Raw genomic sequence first — 19,034 nt, 5'->3', positions numbered from 1 at the left:
CCCTTTTTGGACAAAGTATGAGTAACACATTTAAATCGCAACAACTTTTTAATACATTAAAAATATACGTATGAACAACAAAGGTTTAACAGAGTAAATAGCACTGGCAAGATCTGACCTTCTTTACAATCAGCTAGCAAGAAAAAATCGTTTAACTTATCAGTGTTCGGAAGTTGAAAGTTTTTTTTTAATTACAAACCTGATCCATTACTACATATAAAATACTAGTACATCTGTACGATCATTGGGATTTTTTATGACAGATTCACACTCTCTTATAATAAATTATGTCACTCCCATGAAGTTCCACCTTCACAATGTCAGGGCTCCTGTGTCCACTTGTGTCCCAAGGACACAATAGAACAAATGAGCCCTGACATTGTAAGAGTGATTTAAGCCCATTCTTCGAGGCATCTACCAATGGACTTAAGGGGAAAGATAGATTAGATTTATAATTTGAATAAAGTTTTAAATATAGTTATGTGAGATTGGACTCCTCAATGACCGTTTTGTAATAAAATACTTATAAAAAACAATTCTAAAGTAACATAAGCTTCCACAATACAAAAAGGTGCACTCGTTTTACAATTTGCGACATCAGTCCTGGTATTTAACATTTATATAAAATATTGAATTTATATTAAAGAGTGCAGAAATACGGTGAAACAAAAACCTATTAATAAACGACTGTGTCGAAGCGACATTGATGTCTGCTCGACATCACCCAGTAACAAGTCTCGAAATGTGTGTGTGTGTGTGTGTGTAAAATACTTTTTGAACGCCATAAGCTTCATTGCAAAACCTATGAAACTGACAGACTTCTGAAAAACTGACGGACGTACTGACTGAAATTCTATATCCTCTGGTAGGAGGATCTAGGAATCATGACAATAAAATTACAAGAATCTTCTAAAAATATGAAACTATAAAAAGTCATTAAATAAACAGTTCCATTTCTTTCTGGTCCTTTTTGTCCAGTGCCCATGGCTGGACCTCCCCTCGGGCTAGACAGGTAAACAGGATAGCACCTAATACATTCACCCCGGCGCTCAAGTAAAACACATTCCGCCATTCTTCCGGAGTGTCCTAAAATGAATCGTTATTTTGGGGTGATCAGTAATTCTGTTCGAAGATCAACTCACCAAATTATTATCATAAGACAATAATAATAATAAAAGTGATAGATTAATAAATAATAAGAATATCACCTATTTTATTTTTGAAAAAAAGGCAAGTATGCACTAGATAATAATTTCGTTATTCTAACCTTTTTTTATATTGAGTCCATTGGAGAAACATTCTACCTTTAACAATGCTTATTGAACAATGACAAAACAAGCTTAAGGATACATTTTTAGTTGATATAAATAAGGTGGGTAGGATAATACGAACAAACATCTTCTTTTATTTGGTCCACATAAAAGCAAGATTTATTTAAGGAAATGCAGTTTTTGTGTTTTTAGCTATTATAACAATATGTATGGTGTATATGTCAAAGAAACAGAAACCCCACCGGGATGAACATGTAAATATTCATTAAAAAAATGTGCTTCTAAAATGGAGGCAACTAAAAAAAAAACATTCAGGTAAAATCATATTTCACGAATTTATCAAATGCAAGAATAAAACAAGAACTACAATGGACACGTGAACCTATATCGAAGGAATAAGTAATCACAAGCCCCCGGATTTCACATATTAACATGTTTCGGTAAATACATGTACACTGTACGTACTTGTTTGATGCATATAATGTTCCTGACCATATAGACTTGGTATTTTGACCGTAAGCGCACAGTACGGACCACATATACATCTATTATCTTAAAGATGTTCGCTGCTCATGTTCAGTCATTTTTGTCAGATTTTCACACTGATCTGGTTTTATATATTTCATTAATATTTTTTGCCCAGTGACCCCCACTTTTCTTTTCATAATTTCATTAAAAAAACATTAAAATGTTTTTGATAAGTTTTTATGGAATCCTTGTTATTATTTCGGGTTATTTATAGATAAAAACCTACCAATACAATACCTATGGAAAAATCTAGAGAAATCATTTTCCCGCCTAAATTTAAAATGGTTATATACAGCTCAAAAACGAGCACACTGACCAATAATTGTTTTCTACTTAATTGTTCTTGTATGAAAGATCTTAAAAAGATTTCACAACCATTTGAAATCCTTGTTATTTTTCAACAGAGCAGCGAACACCCTTAATTTTCAATAATTACTGTAAGTTCAGAAGACCTGGGATTTAATGTAAAATGATAAATTCCCACGATTTTCTTAAAATATCAAACGTTTTCCGAGATTTTAAATTTAAAATATGAAACCGAATAGGCAATGTCAGGAATTCAAGAAATAATTTTCGACATACAGTACATGATTATACGAAGTCCTGATAAGGGTCACACCTGTACTTGCATCTATAGATGAGGACCTTATGCATGTACAAAGGAAAAGCGTTTTGTGCAATTTTGTTTCTTTTATATGAAAACTAATCAACATGTATAAGTTCCAAAAAACAAAACATGAAATTTTTGGTCAATTTACAAATTTTGTCAAAAATACATGTATGTCGAATGCCGACCACATACATGTCAGTATAGCATATGGTCCAGACAATGAACATATGGGTCAAAGAATGAAATTGACTGAAACAACTATAATATACTTTTTTTATCTATCCTCTTTCAAGCCCTAAGTGCTTTGTGGTGTATTTTATTCTATTGATGTTTTGACATCACAATTTTTTTTCATATCAAAATGTGATACATGTACATACATGGCATATCAATACACAACCATGATAGAAGAAGTGAAACTATGACTAAGAATTTCAAGTGACGTACATTAGGTGTAAGTATCCCTGCCAACACAGGTGCCACCATACCAGGAATGGATGCTATAGTATTAGTGATCCCGTAAAGAATACCACCATATCTTAATGAAAACAGTAAAATGTAATTGTTAGTCAGAAAGATTTTATTTTATAGAAAGATCATACCTGTTACAAGTGTATAGTGTACGGAATGGTTAAAAAGTATTTATTAGTGGTTAGGCGATGTATATAAACCGATTGATCAACAAAAATTCACTTAATCAACAAAATTTCCGGTTATACGATAAACTAAACCGATTAATCAATAAAAAAAATACCAATTATATGCGATATTTACAGTTTTTTAACCGATTAATCACATTTATTGTGGTTCGGTCAAATATCATTCACAACGTCCTCATCGTTTCAAAAGTAATAATATTACATACTCATTATTTAGCTTAATATAATTTAAAATGACAGTTATAAGTCGGAAATGGAATGATATTGATTGGTTGCTTTAACTGAATTTACACTTTAACTTACACGAACAGCAAGTTCTTGCAGTTCTTCCTTTAGACAAATTGAATGTTACTTCATTTTGTAATATGACACTATGCCAGCCTTCTACCTATAGAGTTTCTTTTATTTCTTACGTGGTGACAAAGGTCAATTATCGATTAATCGGTAAAAATACATTTGAACCATTTGGTACACCATACAAGTGGGTTTTAAAAATTCATGGTGCGTTCACACAGTCAAATAATGCGCAATAAATGAGAATTTAAATAATGCGCATTATATTGAATTCGCTTCTGCATACGTTATCGATAAGTAAATGTGAACACACGTGAACGCAGCATTGATTTTCATTTGTCAAAGAACTCAATCTCCAAATTTATATTAGAGTAAAATATAGCTACATGTATCGCAGCTATCATGAAAACAGTTTTTTGTTATCAAATTAGAAACAAATCCTTTTCATATACTCTGAACTTTCAGTTATTCGATCAAAAATACCTCAAAAGCATGTATTTATATACCCAACGTAATAGGCATGATCTCTCGTAAGTGCAATAAATAAAACGAGAGGTTAAGTGCGTTGATGCGCTTAGCATAGTACGATACCCTACTCCAACCTACAATGTAGCAAACATAAAAAATTCTGAGAAAAACAGTAAACCGGAAGTACATGAACACGTGCTGAGGACCCGCAAAATATGAAAGCACTTGGTCTTCAAGAAATTAGTGTGAACGGAGAGACAGACAGATGGACGTGACAACGTGTACATGATAAGATTTCTTATTTGACATTTCACGTGTTATTTATTTATCTCTTCTTCATTAAGAAAAACTTCCTGGATAATTTTAAGGTAAGGTATCGCTGTATCGATCATGGAAATTTTACAGCTTACAATAGTCGAACGTTGTTCCTTTAAAAATAGTTCAAATAAAGCATATGTTTTAATATTGGTTTAAAAGACCATACATTAAATCTCTTAGTTGGACAAAACTGACACGAACCGGTTACGTCTACAGTAGACAGTAAAATTTATTGAACACCATGATCACTTCCTTGTAAGAAACTTAATATGATGACTGATACCAATGTTGCTCACATCATGTCAAAATGCTTTTACTTGATACGTGCAATCCAGTTAAAATTAGACCTATCAAGTGTGTCATTCAGTCACAGTACGTGGGATCTAACAACACTCCTTTCTACTTTCTGTTCAGATGACCCTTCTGATCAGCCAATCAGATTTCATGTTATGAATTTAAAGGGGAAATCCTGAAGACTCTGAAAAGGTCATTCTAACAGAAATATGAGAAAGTAGAATAGAGTGTTACACGATACCACAACACCATTAGGTGATGTTGTTAATTCTTTCATTACTTGGTTTAATACTTACTTTGGTGCTATATCAATGTGATTAACACAGTACCCAGCCCTTTCAAAGCCGGTAAAAAGTAATGATATACAAAGGAACACAACCCCAAGACCCCTGTTCTCACATGTTACAAAACCAGTCGCCACTAGGAATATAGAAGCACCAATGAAAGCTGAAATATAAAGCAATTACGCAGTTCAATTAATCATCAAAATTTTCTAAAGGAACTGAACTGCCTGGCTTTCGAAATTATAGAGACACACCGAAAGTTATAAGTTATACATGTACAAATAAATCTTTTTTGTATGGGGCATTTGAACTGAAAGGTCAAAAAGAAATCCAGGCTCGTGCGGCCACTCTTTGGTCAGTCGGTGTGACCTCCCGTTCGATCTTTAATTCCTGTATCCGCCCATAGAAGTTAAACAAAATATCTATGTACATGTACATGTACATGCAAATACGATTTTACCATATATTTTAATGATAATACGGGTTTAAGGATAGTGCTATTTCGACTGAACTTCAACCATCCGTAATGCCAATATACAAACCAACCAGTGAATCCGAAAAAAAACATATCACACCACTGATATTAAATATCAGCATGTCATAAAACATTTGATAATCAGCTCCTGGCTTTAAATTGATGTATTGCAGGGCGGATCCAGAAATTCATAAAAGGGATGGGTCAATGTTACATGCATTTTTTTCGTTTTGTGCTCATATTTGACAACAAATCAACAAAAAGGAGGTTTCACCCCATACCCCCACCCCGGTCTGGACCAACAACCAATTTGTGATGTAATAGTTTGAGATATGCTGAAAACCCGAATGTCTTTGATATTCTTATTCTATACGCCCGATACACTGCCCTTCCTACCTGTTCCCTGAAATATATGTCTGGTTTGCGAAGTACTAAGAATTCTTTTACTGCGTAGGAGATCAGCGATATGTGCAGCGATGTACGTCATCACGGCACCACATAAATACGGCAAGGCAGATAAAACACCATTCTGAAATGAAAAATTATGACAGAAAGTGCATTCATTTATACTTACAATTTTGTTAACAGTTGATGTGTTCCTTAAAAAGTTTTGAAGGTTTCTTCTGCATATTAATACATGTATTACATATTTTTGTAATGGTTTCTGCACTTCGAACAAAAAAGAATATTGTTTTAATGTTCTTATCTCTTATCCAATTAGTGCTTCGAAAATTTCCGAAAAAAAGTTAAAAAAAACGATAATTGAGTTGTTTAAAGGAGAGACTTTAGTATAAATCTGAAGTTACACGACTTTACAAGTTGAACATAGATTGCACATACATGCATGCTCCATGAAAATGAACATTTAACAAATTTACATGTAGATACATATGAATTTAGTACTCACTGATTTGAATACATATGAATTTAGTACTCACCGATTTGAATACATATAAATTTAGTACTCACCGATTTGATATCGAATTTAAGTACACTCTTCATGAACTGTGGTGTCATGGTAAGTAGAGTATATCCTCCCCAGTTGGCACAGAAATGACCTATAATAAGCCCCCATAATGGCCCCGATTTCAGCATTGCTAGCCAAGGAACCTTCCATGTCTGAAATATTAGTTTAATTTTAAAATAAAATGATATTATACATCGAATATTTAAAAAAAGGATATCATGTAAACGGACATGCCAGAAAATTTGTCTTTGAGCGGATCCACTTGAAATAAAAGTTTTTGGTGTATAATTCAGTCTTGTCTCTCAGAAACGTTAGGCACCAAAAAAAAAGATCTAAAAGTCCACAAACGGAATATATCTTTAAAATTTACATTTAATGCATAAAATCATTTTATCGGTTGGAAGATTAACTAAATAAGGTGTTCCATTTTCATCTACTTCAGGTTTTTTTATTATGTTTTACCATTAGGCCGATATTTACTTTATGACTTCATCATTCTCAAGAATTCATCCAAAATAAACGCAGCGGAATGTTCATTGGTTATAACTTTTCTACACCTACTCTTTTGTCTGCATTATATTCAACATTACTGACTATATAACGTCTCTCTACGTCGCTTATTCTTGGATGATCACTTGGTGTGTCTCTAGTTTGAAAAAACCATAGTACAACCCATATGGCAGTACATCCACCTTATATGAAAGAAAACAATTTTATAACTCGTACAATGTTTAAGGCACTAAAAACCTGAGTGGGATAGGTAGCTACGTCAATGTGACCAAGATGCAGTAATGTGGTAATATCGATCGTATTCAGAACAATTTAGTAACATTATTCATGGCGTTGTCGCAAATTTAAACAGGGTGGGGGTTGAGACTGTGAAAAGGAGGGGATCGAGGCCATGCTTTGCTAATTTGTTGCTCACATTTTGAATGAAAATAACAAAACTTTCCACCCTTCAACACGTACAGGAAGGAAGTTGACATACAACTACAAAACTGTACCAACCTTATTTCACAGTGTTTTTTTTATTAATTTTATGAAAATATTCATAGGACGATGTCCATAGATTCATAAATAAAAACTGTTTATAGGTATTGAGACAGCCTCCACCAGAAAGATTGTTTTCTATTTATGAAAAGTCACGAAAAGTCCTTTATTCACATTGATGTGGTTGATGGGTGTATATTTGCCGCCTATTTTAGTCAAGTCTCCTGAATTTTAAAGTCAACCGCAGTTTCAGAACGATCCAAGATACAGCGACGTTTGTAAATAAAAGTAAAAACGCGTTTTTCCCTGACCTTTGATGATAACGAAATAGCGCAGCGCCTGTCTTGTTTTTCCATGTCTTTGAATATAACGAACTTAATTGGCTAGATACCACAATGAACTTTCTTACCAAAAATGTAGAAGATAGAACCCCATCCATTGTCGAATCCTGACTCACAGAGTACACCGGAAGCTGCAAACGTTCCTACAGTCCCTAACATTGAACCTGAAACAAAATACAACGAACATTTGACAGGGATGGATCTAGGCTCAAAGAGCACACCAGAAGCTCCAAAAAGTGACACGGGAGGATATAGACTCCAGAGCACGCTGGAAGCTTCTAAACATGCAACATGGACGGATCAAGACACATTGAGAGCACCAGAAGCAGCAAAATTGCTACAGTTCCTAAAATTGAACCTGTACAAGAACATGTGAGAGGAGCGGGTCCAGACTTAGAGAGTACACCGGACGCTGCACAGTTTAACTTTATATATATGTATTACCTATTATTGAACCTGAAACAAAATATATAAAAACATAACGTGTGACATTGAACCTGGAAAAAAATACAACAAACATATGACAGGGGCATGTTCAGTACAGTGAAGCTGCAAACGGTCCTAAGGTAGTACAATACAGTTAGGTCATTTCTGAAAATTTGGTCTCATTTTGTTGAAATAAAGCTGTTTTGAGGCAGTTCTGCACAGACATTTCTAGTGTTTTGTCATAAAAAAGTGCATATTTTTGAAGTCATTGGTGTGTGGAGGTTCAAGTCATTTATAAGTAATTTAGTGATTATTGTTATAAAATCCAGTAGCTATGGTAACATACTGAAAAAAATATTACTGAGTTTTAGTACAAATCAAGGGTGTCTTTCCAAAACTAACAGCCAATTACTATGTTTTATAAAATATCAGGCATTTAGACACTACCACAGGATGAAAGCATAATAACACCCTTTTCGATTCATTCTCTCACAATTTTATTTCCAAAAGTTCGTGCGAAATAAGGCATTTTGTAAATCAGCCATCTGATGCTGAGGAGAGAACCTAATACTGCAGAGGACTGAAACGTTCGGGATACCATTCTTCCTTTAAATTACACCTGTTTGCCATTACATATATTACATCTGTCTATGTATAAATGCTTAACTACATTTAAACAATGTATCCACCAAAATTCAACTTTTAATTTTAAGTTTTACAAAATTTGACCGGGGTAACTTGGTGTGCGAAACAGTGCGCCTTAATGTAACTGTTTAGTGCACCCTAAAGTATCTAACATTTAACCGGACACAAAATATAACGAACATATGACAAGTCATGTACTTTTTCATAATCTAACAGTTATTATTAACAGTAATTCTTAATGTTAATAATTCATAGGCGGCTACATCATACATTGTAAATATCGAATACTGTGAAATCTGTCTAAATCAAACCCCTTTTGCACTATAGAATTTTTTGGTTAGGACAGGTTACGATACATTTAAACTAATAGGAATAGGCTTCTAAAAGCTTCCGGTTAGTTTCTTCTTGTTTATTCAGGGTTAGGTTAAGACAGGTTTCACTGTTGTCTCCTACCTATAGATGTCGTTGCTGTCAACTTGGTCCGTTCCAACCGCGGCCCCCATCTGCCCCACATTGACTGGGCTGCAGGGGAGCAAGTACCCTATAAAAAGAACAAGCACAACTTACTGTAATATTTTTGTTTCAAAAGCTTTCATCAGTACATGTACTTGTAACACCAATATGTATTTGATCATCTCGCCATCTCGTTTTTACAATGAAGAATGTTCAAAATTTATCGCACTTGTAGTGTTACAGTATACGTTGGTATCTTTGTATAATAACATGAAACCAACCTGTCAACTTCAAACTTCATTTAATATAGAGTGTCAAAGCATGATTTTAACAACGTCAAATTGAGGAACGTATACACAAGTGGTTGTGACGTCATGCTAAGAGACTTAGATCTTTTCATGTTGTAAACCTACCATAGCTAAGCCACACACAACTCGTAGAACGTATAACAATACAACACTCGTCCTGGCACATAATGGAGTTAGCAACGTGGCCACTGATGCTACAGCTAAAGCCGTTCCATACACTCGGCGACCACCGAACCTGTCAGCTAGCCAGCCTCCAGGGATCTGTGTCACAGCATATCCGTAGAAAAACGCAGTGAGAAGGGAAGATTTCGTTTCTTTGTCCCAGTCGAACTCTCCCATCTAAAGTATATATGAATTATATTTATTTTCAATAACAACGTCCATACATAGAAAATAGTTTTAACATGCATTACTCCAGTAAAACCAGATGTTGTCTGGGAGGTTTTTTGACTATTTCATTTGGTAACATCCAAAGATTAATACTGAACAAAAGAAGTAACTTTTCCAGGGATATATGCTCCGTGCCACTGTTAGAGAGAGAGAGAACAAACCCCTGTATCATAACCTTCGTTTGACACATACCTCTAGCAATTTACTGTTATTGTGTACTTCCAGATCCCCACACTGATGTTCCTTTGTTGTATTGTTCTGTAGAACCTGGTCATAACTCATGTTTTCTCGTGGTGTCCTTACCATACATACAATAGCCACGCTAAAGTTTGTCCTAAGGGCGTAGGCAAAGAAAAAGCCCCACAGGAACAAGTAGGACAGGATCCATCTCTGGGAACAGAGCACAGGAATCTTTTCTAATGAACAGTATTATAAAGTGTAAAGAACAATTTATGTAAGGGTAAAAAATCTAAAGGCAAGAATCTCACTCCTGTAACAACATCAAATGATTCTATAAGGAACTATTATTTTGACACCTTTTGACCTTTCAAAGTTTGCGCATTTGTCTGTTTGTAGTGGTTGCGTTATTATAAGGAAGGTTTTGTTTGTTTGTTTGTTGGGGTTTAACGTCCGAGCAGCATAATTGACAGTAAAGCTTGTTTAAACAACAGTTTTTTTTCAGGGAAAAATGACAATAACGAGTGTTATAGAAGAAATTTTGAAATTTTGAAAATTCCCGTTTTTACGATTTTATAGTAATTATTACCCCGAAAAGAAAATCGAAGTGCCGAAATTGATCAGATATTTTGGGTATATTATTATCTTAGTTATGAATGCCCAAATAAGAGACAAAATAGACAGACCAGTTTTCTAGGGGTAATATTTTTAACATTTTTAGAAAAAAATATTTGCGTAGAAAATTTAACCATCTGTCGGGAATAATATCAAATTTGAGACGTTTTAGTACAGCTATAGAAGAGTCGAATTTATGCGACTTTACGGGAAAATCGAAAATCCGACTTTTCCCCCATTTTTTAAAAAAATAAATTCGGACTACGAAAATCGCCCCTAGTTATCAAAAGAACCCCAAAAGGAGTAATTGTAATAATACTAAACGGAAATACTAAATAAGCCATTCTTTACTTGTCTAGATTCTCTAGGGGTTGACATTGAAAAATATGTCAATTTAAGCGATTTTTCGGTAGGGTAGGGATGCATTTTTTTCATTTTACTACCAAATCCTAAGTGTTACCGCAATTACTTTGGTACCATTATAAAGCTGAGAAATTGGGGTACATGTTGTTATATATATATATATATATATATATATATATATATATATATATATATATATATATATATATATATATATATATATATATATATATATATATATGTCAATTTACTTTTTTTTTGAAAGAAAAAGTTCGAAGAATCCAAGAAAAAAAAATCATAAATGGGAGTTGTAAGGTTAGCTGAAAATCATATTGTGGTTCATGAGTGGGGGTGAATGGGGTTTATTTCAGCCCACGTACTAATATATTTTAAGAAAGTTTATGTATGTTTTTCATTACTTTCGATCCGTCACAAAAAAAAATATACATGCCATATTGTGAAAGTCGCACAAGCGTAAACATAATAAGAATTACATATCTTCGGAAAAATGACGCACAAAAGTATACGAAATGTTTTATTGTGAAAAGGAACGTTTTCATATAAATTCGTCATTTTTTATAAAGTCATACAAACGCACTGAAGGAGCAGACATTTTTTTTAATCTTTACAATAAAAAGAGTGTGAAAAATTGAACAGATTCTGATCGAAATTTAACCGTAACTCTTATGGTCGTTTTCGCAGAATACTGTACTTCATACAAGAATCACATATTTAGTATTGGATAATTATTATGTGTTACTTTGGCCTATTAGTGCCTTGCTCTCCTTCCCCCTAAAAATGACTGCTAGTTACGATATGTCACCACGATATATCACCCTCATCACGAACCTCTCCTTCTTGACCGGAAATGCCTTAAAGTTTCCTTTATCCGTATGCGCATCCTTTTCGTTTTAATTTAAGATGATTTTAATTAGAAAAAATGAATTGTGAACGTGCTCATTTTTGTTATTTTATTTAAATGTTAAAATACTAGTTAGACATTCACTATGTCTGATGTATTGCAACAATTACACTCGAGTTTCTTAAAGCTGCTATAGCTGTCATTAAGCGCATGTGCATTAAAGTGCGATGTACTAGAAGGGTATTCAGTATAATATAACACATACTGCCTGCAACAGAAGGTGATACACCATGTAACACACTCAGAAAAGTGTATCACACTCGACTACGTTTCGGGTCACATATATCTACCTCGTACGTTACTTCGGCGTATCACTATCTACCGCATGTATAATGGGTACATGTATAGCAAGTACCATAAGAGATAATTAAGGTTTCACAGCTAAAATATATCAAGAAAGCAGCACTTAGTCACATAATGTACAGGATATATACTAAGACTTATCGCAGAAAATAAATAAAATCAATCCATGACTAAAATTCAGTGAAATGATCTAAGCTGAAGCCCCTAATATTTAAAAATGTTCAGTCCAAATCATAGCCTATGTAACTGATATATTTTAACATTCTAACAAGAAAATACACACAAGAAATGAACGAATGAGGAAGTTTAAAGGCAGGTATGCAATTTCCGTAAGGTCTTGAGGATTGGACATCAGAATCTGCTTTATGACATCAGTCATAACTCCAGATAATCATGGAGGTCGGACCAAATTTGAAAAGACTGTCATGGAAGTATAGCAAAACGACACAAAAAGCTACGAAATCGTATACGAGGAAGTTAAATTAATAACATGTCTAGTTTTTGCATGTACACATTATTCACCGTTGATTCACACAATTTACAAACCGTCTGATTTGACGTCTACGGGCTTTCCATTTTCCATTTCAGCTGTTCTAATTTCAAGAGTCTACGAATCAAAAGGTCATTAATCGTGTCACAGAATCGATAGAAAATTATTCCGTGACTTTACACACACAATTACACACACCACACCATGTTTCCACCTTTATTTCACCCACGTGGTAATCTATTCATTTTACGAACTGTAACATGGAACGAATTTACCAAGTTTACCAAACGGCTTTCAGTGGCACATTTATAACTTATATATAAGAAAAAAAAACAAACAAACAAACAAAACATCACCAAGAAGCGAGGTAATTTTTATGGTAGATACATTGTATATGACGTATGAGATATGGACACACGTTACGACAACGCCTATGACAATCGAAAAAATATCATATAGAATAAAAGGATAATTAATTGGAAGGAGTAAATAACCAAAATATGATCACGAGTGCCGAAGATTGATTGATTGATTGATTGATTGTTTGGGTTTAACGCCCGAGCAGCAATATTTCAGCTATATTCAGCGATGAACATGAAATGGATGATAAAATGAACAATTTAGCCTCCTGTGGCGGAGCGCAAAGATTCCTACTCCTATCGAATACCACAGCAGGGTTCTTTAACGTGCGAGGAACGTGGCATCCTTCCCAACACGGTGCAGCACTATGGTCTGCGATGAGGTTTTTCGTATTATACCATAACAACCCCAGCATGTAACACGCCAGGGGTACCCCATTCCACCACCTGGGGCACACATCCCAGTTGCTCTGTGGACAGAACGCCTAGCCCCCGGCTAGGTTTCTGAGAATTTAGTCGCCTTTTACGACAAGCTTAGCGCTGTTGCATGCCTCTTTTCACACCCGCGGACCTGCACCTAGAACACCTAGATTTAACGAGTGTGCCAAGTTCCCCGCACGAGTTAAATCTTACTGAGTTCTTGGCATTAGTGATCATATTTTGGTTATTCACGATAACCAATTGATTAGCCTATTTATTATATAGATTTCCTCGATTATTCGTTGCTATTTTCAACATATTGTTTGTTTGTTGGGGTTTAACGTCCGAGCAGCAATATTTCAGCTATATTCAGACGATGAACATGAAATGGATGATAAAATGAACATGAAATGAAAAAAAAAAAAGGATGGGACACAAGGACAATAGGGTCGACAAATTTTGATTGCCACTGGAAAAAGGGGGGATGGGTAAGGTCGGGCAATTTAGCCTCCTGTGGCGGAGCGCAAAGGTTCCTACTCCTATCGAATACCACAGCAGGGTTCTTTAACGTGCGAGGAACGTGATATCTTTCCCAACACGGTGCACCACTATGGTTTGCGGTCAGGTTTTCCGTATTACTATTTTCAACATAAATTTCAAATTTTGTGAACGGCGGATTGATTTCAAAGTTGTGACGTTTTGGCGGGAGAAAGTCCGAGAGTGAAATTACCATATTTCACTGTGTGAATTATCGAAATTTAATTCACTGGGAACATTCGTTAGAACACTGCTATCTATATAATAACATATTTTATTGCATGAACAGCAAAGGGATTGGATGAAAGATATTTCAACTTATAAATGTCGTCTCCCATATTACACGAATAAGTAACAACAAAAATATTTTGCATGCATCAACAGTAGTGACTATACATTGTACAGTAAAAACATAACAAAAAATAAATATACAAACATAACGTAACTATGTGCCTACATATAAATACAAATAATGTAACAATTATATCACTTATCTTGAAAAAATAAGCAGGTATATAGATATTATAATATACTAGTTCAATAAACATAATTTTCCAAGCTTAAAAACGTCTATGGGACAATAGATTAGCTTGTTTAATAAGGGATGTTTAATCTCTATCAAGCAATAGTCTGAGTGTAGTACATATTGGCAAAAAAAATATCGAGGCATCAACAATGGGACAATTAAAATATGTCAAAATCTCAGCAAATGGCCTAAACATCCCGTGCAGGTTCGGGTGTCAAAAGAATAGGCCTGCAGCAGCGCTAAGCTTTTCGTAAAAGGCGACTAAATAGTGCTCAGAAACCTAACCGGGGGCTAGGCGCTCTGCCCACAGAGCAACTGGGTTGTGTGCCCCAGGTGGTGGAATGGGGTACCACTGGTGTGTTACATGCTGGGGTTGTCAGGCTATAATACGGAAAACCTGACCGCAAACCATAGTGGTGCAACGTGTTGGGAAAGATGCCAATTTCCTAGCACGTTAAAGAACCCTGTTGTGGTATTCGATAGGAGTAGGAACCTTTGCGCTTAGCCACAGGAGGCTAAATTGCCCCACTCTACCTAACCCTCCTTTTTTTCTAGTGGCAATTAAAATTTGTCGACCCTGTTATCCTTGTGACCCATTCCCTTTTTTTTTGTTTCATCATCATCATTTCATGTTCATTGCATGAATATAGCTGAAATATTGCTGCTCGGTCGTTAAACCCCAACGATCAGTCAATCAATCTAAACGCGAAAACAGCAAAACAAAGACGATCTACACACGCAATGTAGCAAACCGAATAAAATGGATTACCTATAAAAACTTAAAATACGGAAAATGAAGTAACACAAACAACCAAAGTATTAGCAATGTAAAATCCCATCCCTCACCCCCAACAAAATTTAAAGGAGCAATATCAGATGTCCAGGAAGGGTAAGTAATAATATTCAATTGAGTAGTCATCAAAATGGTCGACGGTGTCCTTATATATAAGATGTGTCAAAATTATGCTTGTGAAATAATATTCATTGAAATTCATCCGTATTATAGCCTGACAACCCCAGCATGTAACACGCCAGGGGTACCCCATTCCACCACCTGGGGCACACATCCCAGTTGCTCTGTGGGCAGAGCGCCTAGCCCCCGGCTATGTTTCTGAGCACTATTTAGTTGCCTCTTACGACAAGCTTAGCGCTGCTGCAGGCCTATTCTTTTAATACCCGGACCTGCACGGGGCTACAGCGGTGGTTAGAGAACTATTTCTGACGTTTCGTTTCCTTTTCAGTCTATTAAGGGCTATCCAAGATGAATTTTAGGTTTATCGGTAGATTACTGGAACACTTTTTTTTTCTATTATTACTTTATTATGCATTGTAGCTAAAAAATGGTACAATATTGTATGAGTCTAAATAGGTATTGTACAGAAAAGCTGCATTGGACGGCTTTGTGTTTTCAGTAACAAGTATAACATTGTCCATAGGTTAGACTACGAAACAACCTATTAATTATACAGTTAAAACAAAGCTATAACAGAATTTGAAATAATAGGAAACGACTTTTTTATTTTAACAATGAGCCTGAAAAGATAAACGACAAATTGGCATCCCTTTCTTGAAATTTTTAAAATTGTGTTCCGTTGACACCAGAATGAAATATAAATGTCTCAATTTGTGGTGCTCGTCTATTAAAATAAAATGTTATTCCTTTACCAGAAAGAATTTTACAGTGCTGTAGGGTTTTTATTTACCCTTTTTACTTATATAAACCAAACGACTAGACAGAAACGAAGAGGTGACAATGAACATGAAGCGGATGATTAAATGAACATGAAATGATGAAATGAAAAATGGGATGGGACACAAGGACAGTAGGGTCGACAAATTTTGATTGCCACTAGAAAAAGGGAGGGATGGGTTACGAAATTGAAATGATAATTGAGGCCATCAATTAAACAATCCATTTTGTTTTCATTAAAAGTCTGGAAATTCAAAAGCTTACTCATCATTGCTATCTACTGTGGCTTGCATCTTCGTCCTAATCCATAATATTGATTGATTATTTTGGTTTAACGCCCGAGCAGCAATATTTCAATATATTCAGGCGATGAACATGAAAAGGATGATAAAATGAACATGAAATAATGATGATGAAATGAAAAAGGGGATGGACACAAATTTTGATTACCACAAGAAAAAAGGAGGGATAGGTAAGGTCGGGTAATTTAGCCTCCTGTGGCGGAGCGCAAAGATTCCTACTCCTATCGAATACCACAGCAGGGTTCTTTAACGTGCTAGGAACGTGGCATATTTCCCAACACGGTGCACCACTATGGTTTGCGGTCAGGTTTTCCGTATTATAGCCTGACAACCCCAGCATGTAACACGCCAGGGGGACCCCATTCCACCACCTGGGGCACACATCCCAGTTGCTCTGTGGGCAGAGCGCCTAGCCCCCGGCTATGTTTCTGAGCACTATTTAGTTGCCTTATACGACAAGCTTAGCGCTGCTGCAGGCCTATTTCTTTGACACCCGAACCTGCACGGGGCCCTAATCCATAATAAAATACATAATAAAATTAATAAGATTTGTGGTATACGTATAGTCCATCATTTCAGCTGACTATATTCTGTTTCTTTTTAAAACTGGGTTCTCTCTGTGGTGGTAAAAATATACAACCGTTAGATAAGAACTTAAACAGCCAATTATGATGCAATATTTCCGTTTATTTCTAGTATATCATTATAAGACACCATTTTGGGTTGTGCGTAAGAAAAAGTTTAAAAAGTATGATTTCGAAGGATATTTTAGTACCTTTTAAGAAGTGTACATGTGGGTGTTACATCGCAATTTACTTTTTTAACTCTCTCTTCATTTTGGAAACCTTATTCTAAATGACAAATGTTTTCACATCGCCGATGAGCAAACATTATTTTTCATTTTTGTACATTGATTCTTTACATGTTATGTTATAATGCATTACCCTAGGGTGTTTTTTTCTCATTACGATAATAATGTATTATGATAATAACGTCTTATCTAAATCCTATATGGATAATATATACCGTAAATACTGTCTACACAGTCCCCGTCTGAACTTTCAGCTGCGTCCGGTTAAGAGAGGTGCTGTGAAAGTGCTTAAATTCGTGGTTACCAATTTTCGTGGATCAGGGAAGAACCACAAGTTCGTGGATTCTTGAATTCGTGGTATTGAAGTTTTTAGTAAACACATCAATGGGAAAATTTTATTCGTTTTGAACAAAATTTTGTGGGTTGACCTACATTTGTACCCCACGAACAATAGTACTTTCACATTATTTAGTTTACTGAGGTTCAAATAACATTTATTTGTTTATTGGGGTTTAATGCCCGAGCAGCAATATTTCAGCTATATTCAGGCGATGGACATGAAGTGGATGATAAAAAATTGATACAAAGGGACTCTTTAACATGTCTAGTTTTGAACAGTGTTTTTTTTTATATTAATCAAGGTTAAGTTAGACAGGTTTTAATGTAAAAAATATAAAGTTTAAGGGCAAATCTGATCCAGTTTTATCATATGGATCAAGAACACAGGTAGGACGTGTATCTTTTTTTTAAGAAAAAATAACTATGCTATGTATATCTTGTATTATACGAGAAAAACTCCTTACCAATCAACTGATTCACGCAATAACTCTAATATTTAAAAAAAATAATAATGAAATAAAATCACTTTACTATGTTAGAAAGAAAAACTATCCCAGCTGTATATGGTGGTCATGCTTATTTGCCTCCTAACAGAAAAAGAAACAAAGGTATATCATAACTATTACACAGAACATTTTTTTCTGTCATCTTGCAAAATCATACTGACATATGTAAAATTAATATAGATACAAAGAAAAAAAAAATATATATATATATATATATATATATAAGAAACTCATAAGAACTCCGCCGGTGTTTCTAGAAAAGCAGATACCTTATCGGTGCACCTGCCCCATGCTCATTTCTGTTACTTTGTATATATTATTTTGGTTATTTTATGTTCTTTGTTGTTTGAGTCAAATCAAGTTCAGTGACCTTTGTTTTTTACATTACAATTACTAAAAATATTAGGTATGAACTACTTTAAAGAGTTGATCTCCACACAAACGTGTAACAAATGAATATGCTTTCATTTTGTAACTTTGCATCCATATTGTAAAAATATATATATATATATCTATATATATATATATATATATAGATATATCTATATCTATATCTATATCTATATCTATATATATATATATATATATATATATATATATATATCATACACACTTTTCAGCTCCAATGTGAATATATGAAAGCAATATCGTTTGAAGATCTTCGTTTCGAGTAAAAAGAAATCTAAAGCTAAAAATGTTAAAAAGCAAATAAAAAACTGGTATGTACTAATCACGAGATGGGAATAAATTAAATCACACATACTTTTATGGTATCACGCTCCACAAGGATACAGAAAATAATACATATATCAGTATATTTCATGTGAAAGTACAAATAAAGCTGGCTGATTAAATAATTAAATGATAAAACAATATTTCACTAAATCACTTGCGTACAAGTTACTTTCAAATGTACACCACGGGCATTTAAAAAAATAAATAATTTAATTTTA

General features: G+C 34.5%; 1 protein-coding gene across 5 annotated transcripts; it reads right to left on the bottom strand.

Annotated features, from left to right (window-relative positions):
* Positions 1-29: 29 nt before the first annotated feature.
* On the bottom strand, positions 30-12,844 carry LOC148601552 (sialin-like). 5 transcript variants are annotated; one of them, XM_088555531.1, is made up of 11 exons: positions 12,648-12,843; positions 9,914-10,137; positions 9,437-9,670; positions 9,024-9,111; positions 7,568-7,663; positions 6,730-6,860; positions 6,171-6,320; positions 5,598-5,730; positions 4,739-4,889; positions 2,857-2,947; positions 30-1,086 (listed from the first exon to the last, which is right to left on the bottom strand). In XM_088555531.1, the coding sequence occupies exons 1-11, from the start codon at positions 12,682-12,684 to the stop codon at positions 937-939; spliced, it is 1,485 nt and encodes a 494-aa protein (XP_088411657.1). In that variant the 5' UTR covers positions 12,685-12,843; the 3' UTR covers positions 30-936. The 5 variants fall into 5 exon arrangements, 4 of the variants coding, with proteins under 4 accessions (XP_088411657.1, XP_088411658.1, XP_088411659.1 ...); XM_088555532.1 differs by having other exon boundaries at positions 12,624-12,837; XM_088555533.1 differs by having other exon boundaries at positions 9,914-10,111; positions 12,648-12,837.
* Positions 12,845-19,034: the final 6,190 nt, after the last annotated feature.

Source organism: Perna viridis, chromosome 12 (genome assembly GCF_037379345.1).
Source record: "Perna viridis isolate PV_CMFRI_1.1 ecotype Kerala chromosome 12, ASM3737934v1, whole genome shotgun sequence".
NCBI lineage: Eukaryota > Metazoa > Mollusca > Bivalvia > Mytilida > Mytilidae > Perna > Perna viridis.
The sequence above is the reverse complement of the archived record's forward strand: the minus strand, read 5'-3'. Positions and strand labels throughout refer to the sequence as shown.